The following is a 16,442-nucleotide window of genomic DNA, read 5'->3' on the forward strand; positions in this document are numbered from 1 at the left end:
ACTTCAATAACACATTTAGTCTTGTTACGTGTCAGTGTTTTTTGTTGTTTTTTTTCCAGCAGTGGGTGACATAACCTATGATATGATGATTTTTTTTTCAATTTTATTTCAGATGATACGTATGTTCATATTGACATGACCTCAATCTGAAGATGTACAAATTATACATATAAATGAATCGGAGGACAAATGGTAGAAACAAAGATACAATCACATACAATTATATAATGTATATTTTATTGAATATCGATGTAAAGAGACAATGCAACTCTACCTTACAAATAAAGAAATTTATATTTCCTCGCAGTTTAAGTTACTATTCAACAATATAATAATACAAATATCAGTCAATTAGAAAATCCTAAAAATGAATTTAATAGGATAACATTTGTAAATACTTTATTTGTCACTCTAGCTAATAACATAATATATAACTTCACATATAACAAATAAGACAAACAAGAACAAAATAAATCAGCTTTTGCCTACTCAAGTTGGCAATAATTAACGATGGTAAAGTTAGTTTAAATAAATAAGTAAATGATGTTTGGATTAACATTAATAACATTAAGTGGATTAACATTAATAACATTAAGTGGATTAACATTAATAACATTAAGTGGATTAACATTAATAACATTAAGTGGATTAATAAAATATAACATTAAATTGTATGTCATTCAATTATATGTACATCAATTAAAATAGTGAAATGCAATTTAAATTTAAAGCAGCAATGTAAATTAAAATTACATTCCAGCATAAATTTTTACAAATTATTATATAAATTAGAATAGTATAAATATTTTATAATACCTGAATCCATCAAAATGTATAAGTAACATTTTATTTTTAACTACATCAATAATAAATATCTAAAAATGGTTTTGACATTTTAAATTTTAAAATAGCAATCATGTGGTATTCAGATTTCTCTTTGATTACGTTTACAGTATATTCTTTCCAATTGTTGGGTATGGTTGTTCACGATGTGACACATTTTGATTCCGATTGTTGATTCTGTTGATGTGGAAGATAAAGATATTTCCAATGTTATTTCAATATAAACAGTTATGTAGGCGTGTTTACCTATTATATACTGTAATATTTGTAGACACATTTCAAATATGACAAAAAAATAAAATAGAGGACCTATGGTAACTGGTGCATTTCAAACAATAAAACATAGATAAAAGTCAATAATGTTTGCAAAAACATTTGCATCTTCTGCTTGAGTCAACATTTTTCACCTTTCATTTAATTTTTTTGGGTCTTTTTCAATATTTACATTAAAAAAAGCTGAATTGGGGAGACCAGAACTTAAGTAAAGTTAATCACCAGGAAAGAGTGAAATTACAATTTGATGTACCTGCGTTCTATTTCTATGTTGTCTTCGTTGTTCTTCTTCACTTTCTGCAATCGCTCTAGCCAATGCCTGATCCTCCTCTTCTTGCCGCCTAGCTTCTTCTGTTCTGACTGTTGCTGGCATTGACGTAGGCCTAGCCTGATTTGAAACCATAGACAACTGGATAGCTCTTGCCATCGCTTCATCTTCTGACTGTAGGGTATAATAAAAAATAAACATTATTTTTTATCTGCCCTCCCTTTAGTTACATCATCCATAATATTTACATATTTGCTAAGACAATATATATTAGAAACGTCTAAATATACTATAATAGAAAAATTAGGCTATCAAACTAGTTTGACAAAAAAGGTGTGATGTGCCTAAATATGCTAGTGATATTTCATTGTGTATCACATAAATTTTGATCATGTAGACAGTGCTTAAGCTAAACATCCTTACCATTCCCCCTTGTATGGACTGGGGTGAGGTTTGAGTACGAGGTGGATGACTCTGTCGTGCTCGCTGTTGTCGCTCTCTGTCAAAAAAAAAATACAAAACATGAACAAAAGGTCTCTAAAATCTCGCAAAACAAACAATAATATTTCAATAACTGTAAAGTAAAATGGTATATGCACCAATGGTATATGCACCAATGGTATATGCACCAATGGTATATGCACCAATGGTATATGCACCAATGGTATATGTACCAATGGTATATGCACCAATGGTATATGCACCTATCAAGATTTTGACCAATAGAACTTAAGGTTGTCTTTTGTGGTCTTGATCTTGGCTCACTAGACTTGACTGGTCCAGACTTCTGTGCTCTATTCATTGCTGCTGCTCTGTGTGCCAAAAATATAATAATGATGATATGAAACATTTATAAAGCGCTCTTCACCGAAGTCTCAGCGCAACATGAAAAGAATAACTATTACTACTACTATAAGGGGAGTTTTTGGGAGATTTTAATTGAAAAGGGGATGGAACGAGGAAGTTAGAACCTTAGGCATGGAGTTAAGGTTGATTTTAGGTGGTGTTAACATAAGAGGATTCATTTCAGAACAAAGACCTCTAAGTAGTGGGACAAATGGTTTAATAAGTTTAAGATAACGCGGTGCCATAAAGACGCTTATAAAAAAGGTTGCAATCTTGTACTTGATATGCTCTTTAACATGCAACCATTGAAGTTGTGAAAGCATTGACATCATTGCCACGCCTTGATTATCATTATCATATCATCATAACTCTTGTATCATTCTCATCTTATACTACATATACAGTATTTCTTAAATATCATCATATATTTACCCTTGATTTGACATGGAATAGCCACTTCCTCGAAAACCTTTACATTCATGATCAGTTTGATGGCGATGTCGTAAACAATAATTCAATCGGCATGATTCGCATATAACTGGTACAAGCTTTAAAACACAAAATATCAAAATATACATAACTTGCTAGTCTGGGCTCCAGACAGAGTTTTTTCTTAATATTAGTAAAAATATAAATATTTTTGCACATATGGCGTTTCATACGTGTATTACTTGAGTTTGGATACTCCGTCTGGGGAAACACGCAAAAGTCACGTGGTTTGACACCAAGAATTCTTGGTGCATAGATTATTCGGTTGACTAGTTTCAGCTGCATGCGATTGGCTACTCACTCGTACACCGTTTTAATATTCATGTGTCAGAATTTCAAAGACTCAACAACTAAGAAGGTACGCATGCGCTATGTTACGTTTAGACAATGTGTACTTGGGTACATTAATGAAAGTTTCTGAAGGCTAGAAATGATTTTAAATGCCTAGTAGTAGTCTGGTAAACATTTGATTGGATTTTTCCCAAGAAAACTTGTCTTGCTTCTCCGCAAATCAAACATTGAATGGATCATTTAATATTACGCGGAGATAATTTGATTTAATTCCCACCCAGACCCTGTCCTGTTCTGTGTAGTGGTGTAGCCCTGTCTGTTGTGTGTGAATCCTGTTGTGTGCCGGTGGTGGTATGTAGGCCTACCTTATTGGCGTTTTATTTGGCAGGTCATACGTGCGAGTTGAGTAGGACCTACGAAGGAGGCCTAGGCTAAGGACTAAACAATTAATAAACAAAACAACTTGGCAACATGATTTCATATTTCAACAGTCTCGATCGTACATTCAGCACTGTACGTACTCGATCTTTTTCATTTTGAAACAAAATGATCATTGGTTGATTCGAAATCCATATTTACATACCGCCCGCCCCATATAGCCAAATACGGTATGATAACCTACGTCATTCTTATCGGATGTTTGCGGTCTGCAAATCGATTTCTATACGTGTTTCACAAGTCCGTATTTTCAGACAAAAATCGAAATAAAAACAAATAAATAAAAATAAAAAACAATACAGACTTGGGGAAAGTCTAATAAGTTACATGTATTTTGTTTGAAAGCTTGTTTTTGTGGGCAAATTATTGTGGCTCAGTTTGTTATATTACGATTATTTAGGGGTATGTTGATTATTTAGAGGTTAATTTTGGATGAATTTGGCTTCTAAAATCATGTGATCTATTTTGTTTGGGTCGTAAATTATTTTACCCAAGTAATTGAAAGGAGTTATATTTTAATCTGTAGAAACTCAAATCAATTTTTTAAAATTAAAATTGTAATACTTACCTCTTTTTTCTTACAACCCTTTACATTGCACCTATTAGCATAAACTTTACGTTTTTTAATTGCAGGATCTGATTGGCAATCTCTATCGATGTGACCAGACACGGCAATGTCGGGAGCTTCTCCTCGTTGACCAGGAACTGGTTTATTGCACAAAGGACAAACTGGAACTTGGACATCCTGTGAATCAAACAATAATACTATATAATAATAATACTACATAATAATAATAACACTATAATTACATAATAATTAACATTTCATTAAATATGGAACCCATTGTATTTTGAAATATCTAAGGACATTCTATTTACTATTATTGTATTGACCTTGTTCAGTCATCTAAAATTGTTCTGACTGTTGTCCCTTTTCCACTTCCAGTTTCAATTTAAAAGACAACTCGTGTCGTTTTGTTCATAATAAATAGAATGGGTCATAGAGACACTGACATCTACAAGGGGATAAGGTTATGGCATCTACCTTCAACAGTTCATCTTTCCACACCTTTAAAGGTAAAAAAACTCATACAGTTAAATTAATATACTTTTAAAACAGATTGGACAAAAACATGTCACTTTACCTTTTTATATGCTGATGGACAGCTATGGTTTGAGTAGTTAATATGATCTTTGCTGTTAAAACAAAAATGTAATTTTCATGTTCAAAATAATTTAAACTTTATTTTAGGCCTAGTGTCATTTACTTATTGTTTTGTGTGATATAGCAGTTCGTGTATTCAATTGTCATTTTTAATTGTTCATGTTTTCATTTTGTGTAAATATCAGACCATCATATAGAATAACTAATAAACATATATAGTTGATTGACTTACACATTAATAATTTAATAATTATGCAAACAAAATATTACAAATAAAAAAAATGTAAATAAAGTAAACTTACCAAAATACTTCATTACATGCATCACACTTCATCGGCAAGAAATCTGTATGTAAAATAATAAGAAAGTACACATGTATGCTAGTAAAGGTATCTATCTATCAGCCTAGCTGATACTCTGCGTTCGAAAGCCATGGTTCGCGCCTCACTCACCTCAACAAGTAAAGGAATTAACATGACAGAGCCGTCGGCGAGGCCTATCTATAGTTTGGCCTAGCCTAGCCTAGTCTAGCTAGCTGAAACTCGTACTAAAACTCCTCAATAATGATATTAATTAAATGGTGATCTTACCTAGCTGTTTACAGCTCTGGTCAGAGCAGTGTTTTCCTAATTCAGGGAATTCCATATTTACTTGTAATTAGTAGGGTCTAGGCCGCCTATTTTCTAAGTTTTCAGATAGAGCAGCGGTGGTACTGTGTTTGTGTATGTATGATGTGTGTCGTGGTTGTTGTGTTTTAGGCAAACCTCTGACGTCAGATAGAGGAAAACCCCACACTCGTGACATAGCATTTTCTATTTTTAGATTCGTAATCTAAATGTTATAAGCATGAGCATACAATTTTACTAATAAAATAATAATTAATGATAATTATTGTGGAATATTTAAATAGTGTATTATTATATTTATTATTTTATTAATTAATTGTAATTACAATATATTTTAGATTTCTAACAAAATAATTATTAAAAAACATTTTATGAATAATGTTTCTGTAAACTCTCACGTGTTCACAACAAATCATCCTCTACAGGATTTCTAGAAGAATCAAATCTGACGACTGGAGCATTCTCTACTTCTCTACGGAGCGCCATTTATGCCTTTATTAACTTCAATAATAGAAATAGTACTGCGGTAACTGCTCAAGTGGACCCAATTTAGCACCAGGGTAGCACAGTGATATAAAATAGAAATAAAAGTCACTACTTTTAATATCGTTTCGTATATACCCATATCACAAACTGACAAACAGAAACATCTTGGCATTTACATTGATTCGAATTTATCTTTTTATTTTCTTTTCATGTAAATAAACTCCTTTCCAAACTGGGCTTGTCCATCTCCATCTTATCGCGTGCTCGGTCATTTAATAAATAAACACACATTCATACTCCTCTATAACATTATAATCCTCCCACACATTGACTATTGATGATGTAGTGTTTGAGGAATCAGATCGAATATTGACCGAATACAGACCATTCAAAATAGAGCATTTCGCATTATCCTTGAAGCTCATCCTCTCACACCACGAACTAACATTTACAACACCTTAAATCTTCATACAGTCCAAGATCGCATGCATCTACAACTGGGCTGCCCTGCCTACAGGTCTGCAAATGGTCTTACTCCGGAATACCTTGCCCTGCGTCTTGCCAGAATTCCTAATCATCGTACCCGAAGTGTCAGTGAGAGGAAATTTGTCGTCCTTTCCCTAAAATTGAAACTTTTAAGAACAGCTTCATCTAGAGCACCAACATACCTGAATTTGCTATCCACCAAACTAAGAAATGCAGTAACAATAACTAATTTTAAGTCTGCTCTAAAAAAATATTTAATCCCAAAAGAAAAAAACTCAACGTTTTGTATAGTATTGTAGGCTATATTTTTGTATTTAAGTACATATATATTAATCCAAAGGCAAATTACTGAAAAAATGACAATGCTGTGGGTATTATCAGCTTTTCAGTCATGTACTTGGTGGCGTAACGGGTAATGCTCAGTTTTGAGTGCTATCGGCTGGGGTTCGAACCTCGACGGATATTTTTTTTTTTTTAATTGTTTTTTTTTAATATAGATATGTGACATTGTATTATTGCCGAACGTGTATGGTACTATACCGGTAGGTATTCAAATATGCTTCATACGAAAGGATATTAAAATTCAGTGACTTATTTCTATTTTATATCACTATGCTCCCCTGGCTCCAAATTGGATCCACATGAGCACAATGTAATAACATACGAAACGATATTAAAATTAGTGACTTATTTCTATTTTATATCACTTTGCTCCACTGGCTCCAAATTGTGTCCACTTGAGCAATGTATTAGCATACGAAAAGATATTAACATTCAATGACTTGTTTCTATTTATATCACTGTGCTCCACTGGCTCCAAATTGTGTCCACTTGAGCACAGTGTATTAACATACGAAAAGATTTTAAAATTAGTGACTTTTTTCTATTTTATATCACTGTGCTCCAATGGTGCTAAATTTGGTCACCACTGAACCAGTTACCGTAGTACTATTTCTATTTCGGAAGTAAATAAAGGCATAAATGGCGCTCCGTAGAAGATATACCTAGCTCAAGAACCATGGCGGAAACTGTGGAAGCGACGAAAGTTCCAGAAAATGAACAAACAAGCACTGCTCCAAAGGAAGAAAAAAAGGCGAACAACCCTAGAGTGTTTTTTGATATAACTATTGGTGGCAAATCTGGTAAGTTTAATACACGGAAAGACAAATTAAGAGCCTCGTAATCTAGGCCGACGGAACAACAACGCCCAACAAGCAACAACGTGGAATCCCCTCCACCATCGACCTGCTGTATGTGCGCCGCACTGCAAACCGTTTAGATGACTGGCCTAGGCCTAGCACATTCTTTATTTGCACACTATTAAATCGGGTGTCACGAAAGCTCAGACCACGAAAGCTCAGACCCCCTAAGACCTAAGATCACGAAAGCTAAGACCCAACACCTAAGATTACAAATATTTATCTTTCGCACCTGCCTTGTATTTTAACTCCCAACATTTATTCTGAATACCACACCTTAGAATTGGCACTTTCATGAAAAAGAATCACATAAAAAGTAACAAATACATTTTTAAATTGATGATTTTACAGACGTTTTTCTCGCACACAAAATGACTAGCCTACAGTACTACAGTAGGCCTACCCCATGTTCAATGTTTTTGTTTCTATGGAACGTCAAAAGAGCAAAAATTATATAGAGGGCTGAAAACTCTGTGGAGTCCATCTACAGTGTGGAGTGGATGGAACAATGTAAAATTAAAATTGTAATGATAATAGTATAATCATGCAAGTACGAAGAAATAAATACTGGCAAATAAATTTTAATTTAAAAATCATGATAAGTTTTTTTGTTTCGTTTTCTTTCTGTTTTTATGCTTGTACTATTATTGTTGCTCTTTTGGCGCTCCATGGAAACAAAAACATTGAGCATGGTGGGAGCTCGAGGAGTTACATTACAGTATACAAAGAAACACATATGTAAAATCATCAATTTAAAGGATTTATTTATTTGTTATTATGTGTTTCTCCTTCTGAAAGTACTTATAAGTCCTAATTTTAAAGTTTGGTGTTCAGGATAAAGTTAGTCAACAAATTTGGAGTCAAAATACAAGAAAGGCAGGTGCGTAAGAAAAACATCCTCTGAACCAACACAATGGAGTAAATATATACCAACAAACAACCCGTCAAGTTTGTTTGTTGTAAAGAAAAAATATACATTTACTCAACAGGCGAAAATAATGTGAGTTTATCTATGTTTTGCGGTAGTATTAAATTATATTTATGGTAATAAATGAAACCTACTGTGTTTAAAATTATGTATGGATAAACAAGTATTGTTTTTAATCTGTAGTATATCTTAGTATTTGTAATCTTAGGTGTTGGGTCTTAGCTTTCGTGATCTTAGGTCTTAGGGGGTCTGAGCTTTCGTGGTCTGAGCTTTCGTGACACCCCTATTAAATCACGTGAATTTATAATTATTAAAGGCAATACAATAAACTCTTCATAATAAATGTTGGCGCTAATGCAGTTTCGTACCCACCCCTTAAAACTACTCAAAATGAGCCATGAATGTTTTTGATTTAGTAAATGTTATTTTAGAAATCAATTTCATTTGTCAACCTTGTTTTATTTTTCTATTAATTTACAGCTGGAAAAATATATTTTGAACTCTTTGCTGATGTAGTTCCAAAAACAGCAGAAAATTTCAGGGCACTTTGCACTGGCGAGAAAGGAATTGGAAAATGTGGAAAACCACTGCACTACAAAGGAAGTATATTCCACAGAAGTGAGTCTAAGTTAATGATAGTTTTCCTGCATATGAAAAGCATGCATTGTATATTATACAGATATTGACTGCTTAGAGGTTAAATATAAGATTTGACATCCCCGAGGGAATGATATTAAGTTCGAGGGAATATATATTTCCCGAAGCGGCAGCTGAGGGAAATATATATTCCCCGAGAACTTAATATCATTCCCTTGGGGATGTCAAATCTTATATTTAACCGATATAAAAGGCGATATCTGTTATATTATATAGCCAAGAACAAGTCTGCTGGGTTGGGTGAAGCTAGGCTAGGCCTCCTATAGTATTTGTATTGTATGTAAACAAGCCTGCCTAGACACCTTACCTTGCGAATAATAATATACAGATAATTACTAATTAATGATTCCTTGGCAATAAAATATTCACTTAGGCCTAGGTCGTTTAAATTAACAGAAGAATTTCCATCAATTTTAAGCCTATTAATAATAATAATATTATAATCAGGTAGGCCGAATAAACAATTTGTCTTCTTCGAGGAGCCGAATCGCCGGATGTTCAGCGCGTACTAGTTACTAGGTTACTACCGTGAGTTTTGACCATTCACAAATGGTGTTTCATCACATTTAGGGAGGACTAATAACAAATGAGGGCGCTATGTATGCATAGCTTAAATAGTTTAAAAGATTAATTTTTTCAAGCAAGTTCCGTTGCGCAGCGGTTGAAGCGTTGTCTTGTGATGGAGTGACAATTCCATCCCGAGTTCAAGATCCAGTAGATGACTTTTGTTTATTTATCGGCAAACGCGAGTGTTGCACACGAAAATTACACAGTCAATATCATCGAACTCGAGAATTTATATGATTAATGACAGGGGACACGATAATTACACGAAAATTACTCATAGTCAATATCATCGTTCTCGAGGATATATACGATTTACGATCCTCGCAGCGGTAGTCATGTGACGCAGTTTCAACCAATCACGTTCACGTATTTACATAGGCTATGTAATATTATTTAATATTACATTGATGTATGCTTTTTTTTCTAATAATTTATTGAAATGATAATGATACACATTGATTTATTGAAATGATAATGATACACATTGATTTATTGAAATGATAATGATACACATTGATTTATTGAAATGATAATGATACACATTGATTTATTGAAATGATAATGATACACATTGATTTATTGAAATGATAATGATACACATTGATTTATTGAAATGATAATGATACACATTGATTTATTCAAATGATAATGATACACATTGATTTATTCAAATGATAATGATACACATTGATTTATTCAAATGATAATGATACACATTGATTTATTCAAATGATAATGATAAACATTGATTTATTCAAATGATAATGATACACATTGATTTATTCAAATGATAATGATACACATTGATTTATTCAAATGATAATGATACACATTGATTTATTCAAATGATAATGATACACATTGATTTATTCAAATGATAATGATACACATTGATTTATTCAAATGATAATGATACACATTGATTTATTCAAATGATAATGATACACATTGATTTATTCAAATGATAATGATACACATTGATTTTCTTGCAGTTATAAAAGATTTTATGTGCCAGGGAGGTGATTTTACTAATCAAAATGGCACTGGAGGTGAGAGTATCTACGGAGAGAAATTTAATGACGAAAACTTTATAATGAAGGTACAAATATAATTATTCATACAATATAGATTGGAAGACAGATGTAAATTCAATCATCCATTGTTTATATGATTTTTTGCCTCATATTGTATTTTATAAAAGACAAAAATAAAATAAAATTCAATTCAATATATTAGTTATTATTATTATTTATACAAATTCAAAAACATATGATGCAAGGAGAAAAAATATAAAAATAATCAAAACATATTGGTATTCCTTTTCTTACTAGCATGATACGCCCGGACTTCTTAGCATGGCTAACGCAGGACCAGGCACAAACGGCTCACAATTCTTCATCACCACTGCAGTGACTTCACATCTTGATGGCAAACATGTTGTTTTTGGCAGGGTCATCAGAGGAATGGGTGTTGTTAGAAAACTTGAAAATATTGAGAAACAAGAAGAACACCCAAAACTGGTAAATATTGTCTGCTAAAAGTGCCATAAGTTAATGTTTATCTTTAGATCAATGTTGCCATTCATTCAATTTCTCATTATTTGAGATGATTAAATTGAAAAGTAGCCAAAGGTTGTTTGCATTCAATTATAATGTTAATGAATGAATGCGTTTTTTTTACAAATAATTTTACACAGTTTTTTAGCATGTAAAATTACAGAATATTTACATACAGGTATATACAAGGCAACAAATGATGATGATTAATTTTTACATATATTTTTAGGAGTGTAAAATTGAAGATTGTGGTGAGATTGCAGAGGATGTAGACATAACATCAGTTGAAGACGATGGTACTGGGGACGTTTACCCTGACTGGCCTGATGATGCTGGCATTGACTCTGAAAATGTAAAATACAATTCTAATATTTTGAAAACAATTAGTATTTCAACTTTCGTATTTTAAAGAAATTATATTATTTTTTTTAGGCTGAAAAGATTCTTGTTGTTGTGAATAATATTAAGGCAATTGGTAACGACCAGTTTAAGGCAAAGAACTACAAAATGGCTGAATCAAAATACAGGAAAGCACTGAAGTATGTTATAAAAACATTTTCTAATGAAACACTGGGTTACTCCAATTAATTTAAATCGGTTAAAATGAGTAGAAGTGCAGTACATAGAGCTTATCAGATCTGGGATAGTGTGGCCTTAAGATATAAATCTCTGACAACATTATCAAACTGTGATGTGCCATATATGGATGTAATGATGTCATATCACTACCATTATTTGGGCACATCGCATTATTTTGTCAAACTAGTTTGATAGTGTAGACAGAGCTTAAGACTGATTGCAGGATTGGTTCGTATTCAATTCAATTTAATTTTGACTGGTATAATCATTATTTTATTTATTATTAATTTTATTATTATTATTATAGCTATCTGGACCTGACTGATGATGATGAGGATTCATCCAATTCAGAAGTAGAACTAAATGAGAACTTGACTAAAGAAGACCGAGAGAAACTTCATCTGGCATATTTACCACTCCATCTTAACATTGCAGCGTGTCACTTAGCACTTAAGGAATATCGGGAGGCAAAGGAGGAATGCGAGAAAGTTAGATATTTAATAATACTATATAATTCTTTAATCTGATAGTAATTCAGATTTTTTTAAAATATATATTCTTTTAAAACTCACTTTAACAAATAATATTGACATTTTTTTATGTAAATTTAAAGCAATGGTTAACCAAATACTAATTCATTTTAACTTTACTGACTTGTGTGTTTGTGGTGCTGTTTCTTTGGTAGCTATTTCCATTCTAATATGAGTTTTGAAGAAAAGAAAGAAATTAAAATAAAACTTATTACTATTATGCTGAAATGAACACCACATTGGAAGCTAATTAAATCCACATACAGAAGTTAATTATACATTTGTAAATAATTTCAGGCATTGACTATTGATGCAGACAATGCAAAAGGCTTGTTTAGGAGAGGTAGAGCAAATCAAGGCTTAAAAGAATATGATGTTGCTATGAAAGACTTCAATGCTGCCCTCAAACTACAACCATCAGATAAAGGTAAGGAGCTTATTCACAATGGATACATTGTTGTTTTAACCATTAAAAGGACATTCGCAATATTAGAATTTCTGCACTGTACAATGTTTTGATATTTAATTATTGTCTAAGTCTAAATCATCTATGATCTGTCCTTTTATTTACAATTAAACTCTAAAATAAGATATATTGGTTGGATAAGAATTTTTCTTTTTTTTAGGTATAAAAAGTGAAATTCAAAGGACGAAAGCACTACAGAAAGCTGAACTTGACAAAGAAAAGCAAACATACGCAAAGATGTTTCAATCATGATAGATAAAGTAATTGGTGTGACCAAGAAGGATTGTAAGATAACCTGTGTCTTTGTGTTTACACAGCAAAAGTAGTTTGAAGAGTTGTTTCGAGGAAAAAAACAAAGCTTTTCAATGTTTCTTGAATGGGTATCATATGTTACAATTGAGATGAGATAAAGTACAATTTATTTCAGTGTACTTTTGAATGTAGTATGATTAAAAATTAATGTTAAAATTAAATGAATGAAAAATAAAAGCACAAATAAAGGATGAAAAATGATTGCATGTTTAAACTAGTGATTGTAATTTAAATGTTATTATTTGTACTTTGTGACCCGAGTAAACAACATCTTGCTTTTTGTAATTCATATTAAAATTTCATCAGGAGGAATTTCAAGAAATAAACGTGGAAATTGTGTTGTTTTGTTTATAATTCAGAGTCCAAATAACTATAAATTAATATATATATAACTAGCAATTATTTCAAAATTAGTTTAAGCCTTCTCAGTACATAACACCCAACTCCACAGTATCTCCCTGTACTCACCAACCCCCACCCCTCTTCAATAACACGCCACACTCTTTTTTTAATAACAAATTCTTCCCAGGACAACTTCAGCTTCAAAATGAGAGTGGTATACATAGCTATGATAAGCCTATGGTTTAAGTACGTTGCAAACTGTGTAAATGAATAGGTGTCATATTGACTGATAACCATCCCAGCCACAATCAACTAACCTTAACTCTACCCCAGGACAGTTCAAAATTAGTAACTTTTCCTAGTACAATTCCAATCATATACTTAATTACGCCAGTATTTCCGCTCCCCCTTCTCCCCCAACACACCCCAGATACTGGGTGATGTGTTTAGACATCACTCCCAACCCATAATCCCTCAGTGGCAGTTTTCAAATGTAGTTTAAAACATTCCCAGTAAAGTTTCAGTCGTGGTGATAGGCCTACATCCCCACCCCAAACTCCCATCCCCTTCCCAGTGATAAATAAAATACTTTAACAATTTTCCTAAGCAAAATCCCCACTATACTCACACCCTATCTCCCAATCCCCCCTCTCCCACTAAATCTCCGGAATTTTTATAAATAATTATTAATTATTAAATATAGTTTAGAACATTCCCGGTACAATTTCGGTCATTTTGATACCCCATATGTAAGGTTACGTGCAGTAACAAAAACTTGTATAACGAACAAACAGACAGACAAACGTACAAACTCTCTTACTTATAATATAGATTAGTATGAAGATAATATATAACACTGCTCAGATAATATATAACACTGCTCAGATAATATATAACACTGCTCAGATAATATATAACATTGCTGAGATAATATATAACACTGCTCAGATAATATAGGGCCTAACACTGGCAAGATAATAGGTGTATATAACACTGCTGAGTTTATTAACACCTTGGATTTAAGCGTATCAAAGGTTTTATTATCATCAACATTTAAAATATTAAAAATCATACTCAATGATATGTAACTGGTTGTCCACACCGATGTTTGTGAAGGGCATACGTGGTATGTTGCCGTGTTAATGGATTGGATAATAGCAACGTGAATCATCAGCGCTCAACAAATAAAATGCCGTTAAATAGCATAGAAGTAATAATCCTGGACATTATACTTTTTTCTTAAAAACAAGAACCTCGCGACACCCCACCCCACTCTGCTACAACGAACTGCTAATATATCAGTAAATACACAATATAGTCCCAGAACAGACTTATATCAATTCAGTAAGATATATATTTTTAAGTAAGTTAAGTAAGAAAAAAATCCCTCGAGTTACCAATCGTAACGCTCTCTTGTTAGTTGACTATAATTACATCGATTTTAGTTTTTCAATCATTTTTCACACGTCCAATTCCCTTCCGTATTTATCCTAAATAAACTTAACACCGTACAATCGTAAACTATGTGTGGATTATGGAATATGGTTGGGTTTGATTAAATATCTGTGTACTCTCTACGGTCAAGTTATCGCCTCTTTTGTAATGATTAGTATTGGTCGTTGCACTATTTGATAATGGTTATAAGCATTATTATGTATGCAATGTCTCCCTTGAAAATTAATGGCCACAGAAATGGTTAGTTTGCTACGATATCTGGGCGGCTTTGAGACTATCTTTCAATGTATGATTTTCGATGTTATTGTAGTATTATAACATGTAACATATTGTGTCATGATGACCATCCTAATACTATGGCCAATGTCATAATATTAATTAAGTAATACTAAATTAATTATGCGTATCATCTGTTACAGTTGATCTACAGGAACCTTTTAATTAAATTCTAATAGCATTATTTATTATGTATAAATTATATCAATTTTATTTCCCTTAGCTCGAATATTTTGTTTCGTTAGATTCCCTCACAATTATAATTTACATTGACATTTAAAAAAAAGAAGAAGATATTCCCAAATCCGAAAGAACAAGAAGAAAACGGTCATAAGAAAAACCTTCGATATTTCTACAATCAATGTTTTCATTGATTATCTACCACCATTAACACATTTTGGTAACATATGTTGGAAAAGCCTTATTTAACCTTATCAATCACTTTAATTCAATATTCACATTAACAGGCTTCATATAAATTAGAATTATCATAGTTTTGTGAAGTAAGAACGTTGACAACCACTGGAGGAGGATCGAGTTACTTAGTGCTCCACTAAGCCCAGTAAAAAGGTAAGCCTTTTAAAACCAAATCATTTCTTACTAAATTGAAGTCTAATTCATACTGTAATTCAAAATACAATGCCATTATTAACTGTAAAATTATTATATTTTGTATTGTTTAGTATTAAAAATTATGACAATGATGACATTCCTTCATCATCCCGATGTAACTTGATTTCAATTTCAATCCATATTGAACAAAACGCCTTTTTTTGTCAGCTCCACTGCTATTTTAATCATATATTTCATCTTTTTACCAGGCAAAAACACAAGATGAATACCAAGATTTTAATTTTACTAGTAGTCGCTGTCACCACATGTTTGGTTGATTGCAGACCAACCAGGCCTATTAATGGTGGTAATAGCGGTGGCCATGAAGGATCAGGTGGAGATAGTGGAGAAAGAAGTGGAAATATCGGTGGCACAAGGGTTGCTTCAGGTGGTGCAAGCAGAGCCGGTAATTCCGACAAGGCCACACAAACTAGTGATGAAGAAGGTTCAGGCGGAGACAGCGGAGAACGATCAGGTGGCGCGAGTAGAGTCGGGACAGTTGGTGGCGCAAGCAGAGTCGGATCAGGTGGCGCAAGTAGAGTCGGATCAGGTGGCGCAAAAAATAATAATGAAGAAGAAGGGTCAGGTGGAGACAGCGGAGAAAGAGCAGGTAGCGTAAGCAGGGTCGGATCAGGTGGCGCAAGTAGAGTCGGTGGATCAGGAGGCGCAAGCAGAGTTGGTGGAGCAGGCGGCGCAAGCAGAGTCGGTGGAGCAGGCGGTGCAAGCAGAGTTGGTGGATCAGGAGGCGCAAG

At 32.9% G+C, this 16,442-nt stretch overlaps 2 protein-coding genes across 2 annotated transcripts; one reads left to right on the plus strand and one right to left on the minus strand.

Annotated features, from left to right (window-relative positions):
* Nucleotides 1-293: 293 nt before the first annotated feature.
* Nucleotides 294-5,363, minus strand: LOC140049494 (AN1-type zinc finger protein 2A-like). The gene is made up of 9 exons (XM_072094391.1): nucleotides 5,204-5,363; nucleotides 4,916-4,958; nucleotides 4,594-4,645; nucleotides 4,017-4,193; nucleotides 2,663-2,778; nucleotides 2,089-2,196; nucleotides 1,808-1,883; nucleotides 1,370-1,558; nucleotides 294-1,020 (listed from the first exon to the last, which is right to left on the minus strand). Exons 1-9 carry the CDS (start codon nucleotides 5,256-5,258, stop codon nucleotides 985-987), a joined length of 852 nt encoding a protein of 283 aa, XP_071950492.1. The 5' UTR covers nucleotides 5,259-5,363; the 3' UTR covers nucleotides 294-984.
* Nucleotides 5,364-7,208: 1,845 nt separating this feature from the next.
* Nucleotides 7,209-13,331, plus strand: LOC140050505 (peptidyl-prolyl cis-trans isomerase D-like). The gene is made up of 9 exons (XM_072095731.1): nucleotides 7,209-7,353; nucleotides 8,819-8,956; nucleotides 10,555-10,661; nucleotides 10,894-11,082; nucleotides 11,348-11,470; nucleotides 11,551-11,657; nucleotides 12,005-12,185; nucleotides 12,525-12,654; nucleotides 12,854-13,331. The coding sequence occupies exons 1-9, from the start codon at nucleotides 7,230-7,232 to the stop codon at nucleotides 12,943-12,945; spliced, it is 1,191 nt and encodes a 396-aa protein (XP_071951832.1). The 5' UTR covers nucleotides 7,209-7,229; the 3' UTR covers nucleotides 12,946-13,331.
* The last annotated feature ends 3,111 nt before the right edge of the window (nucleotides 13,332-16,442 follow it).

This window comes from Antedon mediterranea, chromosome 5 (assembly GCF_964355755.1).
Source record: "Antedon mediterranea chromosome 5, ecAntMedi1.1, whole genome shotgun sequence".
Lineage (NCBI taxonomy): Eukaryota > Metazoa > Echinodermata > Crinoidea > Comatulida > Antedonidae > Antedon > Antedon mediterranea.